Source organism: Pinus tabuliformis, chromosome J, assembly GCF_031772625.1.
Source record: "Pinus tabuliformis cultivar Carrire ecotype Pingquan chromosome J, CPIR1, whole genome shotgun sequence".
NCBI classification, from domain to species: Eukaryota; Viridiplantae; Streptophyta; class Pinopsida; order Pinales; family Pinaceae; genus Pinus; species Pinus tabuliformis.
The window spans coordinates 799477626-799484035 of NC_142295.1; the positions used below are offsets into that span (position 1 = coordinate 799477626).

A 6410-nucleotide genomic window follows, 5' to 3' on the forward strand; every position below is an offset into this window, starting at 1 on the left:
TGGCTGAAGGGGTACCATTGATTAACATTGAGAAGAATGCTGAGGATATTAAACTGTAGATCCATCTAACCCAAGAGTGAGCAAAGCCAAAAGCAATAAGAATTTTTTGAATGTAGACCCAACTGAGGCTGTCGAATGCTTTAGAAAGGTCTAGTTTAAGTAACATACCTGGCTTTTTGGTCATCTTTAGGGAGTGAATTAGCTCATGCGTGAGAATGATTCCATCCGTTATTTGGCGCCCTTCGACATAGCCCGATTGCTCAGGCGAGATGATGAGAGGAAGAAGCGTTTTAAGCCTGGTTGCAATGACCTTTGAAACAATTTTATATATCATGTTACAGAGGGCTATGGGCCTGTATTTGTCGGGGGTGTTGGAGTCTTCTCCTTTAGGCACAAGTGCAATGAAAGTAGCATTTAGTCCCGGGTACATCCACTTGAGCTCTCTGGATTCCTCCACAACCTGCCAAACTTCATTTTTTATCAGGTCCCAGAATCTGTGAAAGAAGTTTGCTGTGAAGCCGTCTGGACCTGGCGCCTTTCCCTCTTTCATTTGTTGCACGGCTTCTTCAACTTCCTGCGGATTGATGGGTTTGATCAGTAAACTGTTATGCTCCTCCATTATGACCTTGGGTATGTTCTGGAGAAGTTGATTGATGGCTGGTATTCTATTGAAGTCGGGCTCTTTGTGGGCTTTTTTGAAGTAGTTGATAAATTCCTTTTCAATGCCCTCATGCGTTTCAATCTTCTCTCCCTGCTCATTTTTAACATGAGTAATTTGGTTTATCATTCTTCTCTGAACAGTGGTTTTGTGAAAGAATTTTGTGTTTTTTTTCTCCACTTTTCAGCCATCGAATTCGGGATTTCTACCTCCATAATGTTTCCTCCTGCTTGGCCCTTTCTAGAATTTTTGATTCTATGGCTTGCTCCTGTTTAGAGAGTTCCTCTGTTCGCCCTTCATTTATAATGGATTGTTGTATTTTCTTCATTTCAGTATTGAACAAGGCTTGGTCGGCGAAGATGTTACCAAAAACCTTGTGGTTCCATTGTTTAATGGTCTTTTTCAGATATTTAAGCTTTTGTTGGAATCTGGCCATTCTTGTCCCCTCGGTCGGATTGAAGCTTGTCCAGCTTGATCTGACCAGATTTTCAAATTCTGGATGAGTGAACCAAAATTCTTCAAAACGAAAAGGGCGTCTAATATTGTTACCTGGCCTGTTCCATTGGAGCTCGATGGGCCAATGATCCGATCCGGAGAAAGGGAGAATGGAGGCTGTAAATTCTCCGCCGACATGAGTGGCATTGTCTGAGATTAGGAACCGATCAAGGCGTGATGCAATTTGTTGCGCTCCTACTCTCTTGTTTGTCCAGGTGAAGATACCATTGCTTGTTGGGATGTCCATTAACCAGTTGCTGTTGATGAATTCCTTTAGAAGGCCGTCATCATTGCTTGAGCTGCTTCTGCCTCCTCTCTTTTATTCCATGCTGGCTATCATATTGTAATCCCCTCCAGTAATCCTGTTATGAAACCAGCTCACAAAAAGATAGAAAAGAGAGATCCACGCCTTAGAATTCAGCCTCTTCGAGGGGGCAACCTCCTTTACATTACATAAATGAACAATTCTTGGATGATACAAATGAAAATACCTCCTTTCTATATATAGGAGTCTAAGTGGTCCCAATACAATCAAAGCCTACATAACAATAATATTGTAGGGCACAACAATAACAATAGTGGGCTTCTATGTGGCACAATAGTAACAATATGGGCACTACATGGGTACATCAATATAAATAAGGGGTATAACTACAATAGTAATGGGGTAATCACTAGTATTATAGGGACCCAACATGCCCCTCTCCTTCAAAAAAGTGTTGTCCTCAACGCTTGAGTAGTTCAGGATACTTCTGCATAAAATTCTCGTCCTCCCATGTGGAATCTTCAGCGGATAAGTTCTTCCACTTGATAAGGTACTCTGAAATTGATCGATTTCGTAGCTGTCGAGTTCTTGTTTCTATAACTGCTTCCGGTTCCAATATAATTTTTCCTTCTTCGTCAAGTTCTGGCAATATTGTTTGAACTGGGAGCTTGTCGCCTATAACCTTCTTTAAGCATGAAACATGGAAAACTGGGTGCAATCGAGAAGCTGCAGGAAGCTCCAATTTGTATGCCATAGTACCAATCTTTTGCAACACCTTGTACGGACCATAATACTTTGGTGATAATTTATTATCCTTCTTAGCTTGCTTGAGGGACATTTGCTTATATGGTTGTAGCCGTAGGAATACCCAATCACCTACATCAAAACTTCTTTCACTGCGATGCTGATCTGCCTGTTGTTTCATTCTATTCTGTGCCAACACAAGGTTATCCTTTAAGAGTTGGAGGACTTGTTGTTGATGTTCGATGTGATGTTCCACTGCCTGAACCTTAGAATTTTCTCTTAAATATGATGTGATGGATGGTGGTTGATACCCATAAAGTGCCATAAATGGGGTCATTTTTGTTGCTGTATGAAAGGAAGTGTTATACCACCATTCAGCCAGAGGCAACCATTTGACCCATTGTGTCTGTTTATCAGATACAAAGCAACGAAGATATCCTTCCAAACATTTGTTTACTATCTCAGTTTGCCCATCAGATTGAGGATGATAAGATGAGCTATGAGCTAACTGAGTACCAAGACAAGAAAATAATTCTGTCCAAAAATTTCCAGTGAAAATGGGATCTCTGTCACTTACAATAATCTTTGGGTTTCCATGTAGCTTTTGAATTGTTTCCATAAATGCAGTAGAAACTGTACTGGCTTTAAATGGATGTGATAATGCACAAAAGTGTGCATACTTGGTAAGTCTGTCAACTACCACCATGATGACACTCTTTCCCTCAGACTTGGGTAAACCTGTGATAAAATCCATTGATACCTCCTCCCAACGTTGGCTTGGAATGGGTAAAGGTTGTAATAGACCCGGTGTCTTAATTGTTTCAACTTTATTTTGCTGGCAAACCAAACATTCTGCCACAAACTTATGAATATCTGATTTAAGGCCATCCCAAAAAAATTCCTTCTTCACCCTGTGGTAAGTTTTTAAAAATCCTGAGTGCCCTCCTAAGGGAGAAGTGTGCAATTCCATAAGAATCTTTTGTTTTAGCTGGGAATTCTTACAGAGGTATAAGCGATCTTTGTACCATAACGAATCATTTTTCCAGCTAAATGTATCAGACGTACTGGAATCTTGTTGTAGCTTTCGAATAAGTGCCCATACTTCTTCGTCATTCTTCCATTCCTCCCTTGCTTCATTTATCCAATCTGGTTGGATGATAGAAATAGCGCACAACAATGCTTCCACATCCTCATCCTTCCTTGAGAGTGCATCTGCCACCACATTTTGCTTCCCTTTTTTGTAGATGATTTCAAAGTCATAACCCAACATCTTTGTGACCCACTTTTGTTGCTCTTCAGAGGATAATCTTTGTTCTAAAAAGTATTTAAGGCTATCATGATCTGTTTTTACCTTGAAGTGTCTTCCCATTAGGTAGGGTCGCCATTTCTTAAGTGCATGGAGTATTGCCAACATTTCCTTCTCATAAATAGCTTTTCTTAGAAACTTTCCCTTGATTGGACGACTTTCAAAGGCAATGGGTCTTTCATCTTGCATTAGAACAGCACCAATTCCATTTCCTGAAGCATCACATTCCACAGTAAAGGTTTTTGTGAAGTCCGGTGTAGCTAAGACCGGTGCTTGGCACATTGCCTCTTTAAGATGTTCAAAGGCCTTTGTTGCTTCCGGAGTCCATGAAAATGCATCTTTCTTCAATAATGTCGTTAGAGGTGCTGCTATTCTCCCATAATTCTTAACAAACTTGCGATAATACCCTGTCAACCCAAGAAATCCGCGCAAATGCTTTATGGATGTGGGGATTTTCCATTCCTTAATGGCTTTAATTTTGGTAGGGTCTACCTTAACTCCTTCATGAGATACAATATGACCCAAATATTCCACCTCCTGGACTCCAAAGAAACATTTGGATCTTTTGGCATATAATTGTTTCTCTTCCAATAGTTGTAGCACCCTGTCGACATGTTCAACATGATCCTTCCAAGACTTGCTGTAGATAAGTATATCATCAAAAAATACTAACACAAATTTTCTAAGGAATGGTTTGAAAATTGAATTCATCAAACCTTGAAATGTTGAAGGTGCATTGGTAAGGCCAAAAGGCATGACCAAAAATTCATAATGACCCTCATGAGTTCTAAATGCCGTTTTCGGAATGTCTTCAATCTTCATTCTGATTTGATGATATCCTGAACGAAGATCCAACTTGGTGAAGTAAATTGATCCATGCAATTCATCCAGTAATTCATCAATGACAGGAATGGGGAACTTATCTTTAATAGTGAGCTTGTTGAGCTCCCTATAATCCGGACACATGCGCCATGATCCATCCTTCTTGTGCACCAATACTACTGGAGTAGAGAAAGAACTTTGACTCGGTTGAATTATACCAGCCTCTAGCATTTCTGCAACCATACGTTCAATTTCACTTTTTTGGACATAGGGATATCTGTACGGCCTGATGTTTGGAGGAACACTTCCTGGAATCAGATGAATAGCATGATCATGATCACGCATAGGTGGGAGACCTTTGGGAGTCTCAAATACCTTGGAATGATTGTCCAGGACTTTTTGGAGATCTGGAGAAATAGATGATTCTAATGTGGAAACATCTAGCGAACATAATTGTGCAATTACACCCCTTTGCTCCTTTTTTAGAAGCTTTGTCATACCATTAGAGCTGATTATCTTTCTTGGTTTCCCTGCAATACCCCTTAATTCAACTTCCTTTCCTTCCACAGAAAATTTCATGAAAAGTTCTTGAAAATTAAAAGCTATTGTACCCAAGGATTGTAGCCATTGGACTCCTAGTACAACATCAGCACCTCCCATTGGAATGGAAAGCATTGGGCTAGTCAATACATATTCTCCCATGGATAGCTTGATATTATGGCACTTTCCAGAGCAATTTATTGTTCCTCCATTTGCAATCATCACTTGACACTCTGGTGCTGGATATAGGAAGCAATTCAATTCTTTTGCTACCCTACAATGAATAAAATTGTGGGTGCTTCCTGAATCAATCAACACTATCACCTTTTTCTTCTTGATTTGTCCTTCTATCTTGATGGTTTGAGGAGTGGTAATTCCCGCCAATGCATTACAAGATATGGTCGGATTTATTTGTTCTTCATATAGGCTTTGTTCCTGGAATATATCCTCTTCTTTTGACCTTTCTTGCTCCTTTTCTTCTTCCTCTTCACAATCTATGTAGAATAATTTCTTCTCAGCACACTTATGACCTTTTGTGTATTTGCTATCACAATTGTAACAAAGCCCTTTTGCTCTTTTTTCTTCCAATTGTTGCGGTGTCAACCTTGTAGGTTGTGGAAGACTATGGGCAACAACACTTCCATCTTTATAGTTGTGAATGGTATGCTTCCTAGTTGCCATAATTTTGCTTTCCATTTTTCTTGCTAACCTGAATGCCTTCTCTAATGAATCAGGTTCCCAAAGGCGCACATCATGTTGGATATTATCCTTTAAAGACCCTATGAACACATCAATCCTATGCTCCTCTGGAATATCTTTTATCCTTATGTTCAATTTTTGGAACTCCTCAATGTGCTCCATTATTGAACCCTTTTGTTTGAGATTATCAATTGGCTAAAAAAAGTGTTGCTTTTTGTATCCTCATAATGTGCTATCAATTCTTCCGTAAAAATTGCCCAAGTGATAAATTGTTTACGAGAACAAAGCCATTGATACCATACAAACTGATTTGGTTCCAAATATAAAGTTGCCATACGTACCTTTTGTGTGTTTTGCACATTATTGAGATCGAAGAATTGCTCCATCTGTAATATCCATGTGGCGGGATCCTTGCCATCAAACTTCCTCATATCGATTTTTGGAACATGATGAGTCTTCGATCCAACATTAGCGTCTATGGTATCATGATTAACATTTCTTTTGTTCTCATCATGAGTTTCCTTTACTACCTTTTCACCATTAGTGACACTTTCTTGTAGCAACTTCTTCAATTCTTCCATATCTGTCTTCAAATCTATCTTCAAATCTGCCATGTCTCTCTTCAAATCTGTCTTCAAATCTATCTTCAAATCTGCCATGTCTCTCTTCAAATCTGTCTTTGAATCATCCATCTTAGCTTCCATGCCCTTTATCTTAGATTCCACGCCACTTATCTTAGCTTCTGTTAGCTTTTGTGAGCGTGACATTTGTTGCACTTGTTCTTGTAATTTTGATATATCACGTAGCATTTCTTCTTCTTCTTCATGAGTCATGCTAGAGCTTTCAGGTTCCTTACTAGGTGTTTGCATTTTCTTTCCTCG

The 6410-nt window shown here is 39.4% G+C and overlaps 1 protein-coding gene across 1 annotated transcript; it reads right to left on the reverse strand.

Annotated features, from left to right (window-relative positions):
- Positions 1 to 863: 863 nt before the first annotated feature.
- Positions 864 to 1400, reverse strand: LOC149229139 (uncharacterized). Its single transcript, XM_089380961.1, has one exon. The coding sequence runs from the start codon at positions 1398 to 1400 to the stop codon at positions 864 to 866; it is 537 nt and encodes a 178-aa protein (XP_089237087.1).
- Positions 1401 to 6410: the final 5010 nt, after the last annotated feature.

Excerpts from the sequence above, each read along its gene's own strand:
- LOC149229139 (XM_089380961.1), bottom strand. The coding sequence starts at position 1,400 with ATGGACATCCCAACAAGCAATGGTATCTTCACCTGGACAAACAAGAGA.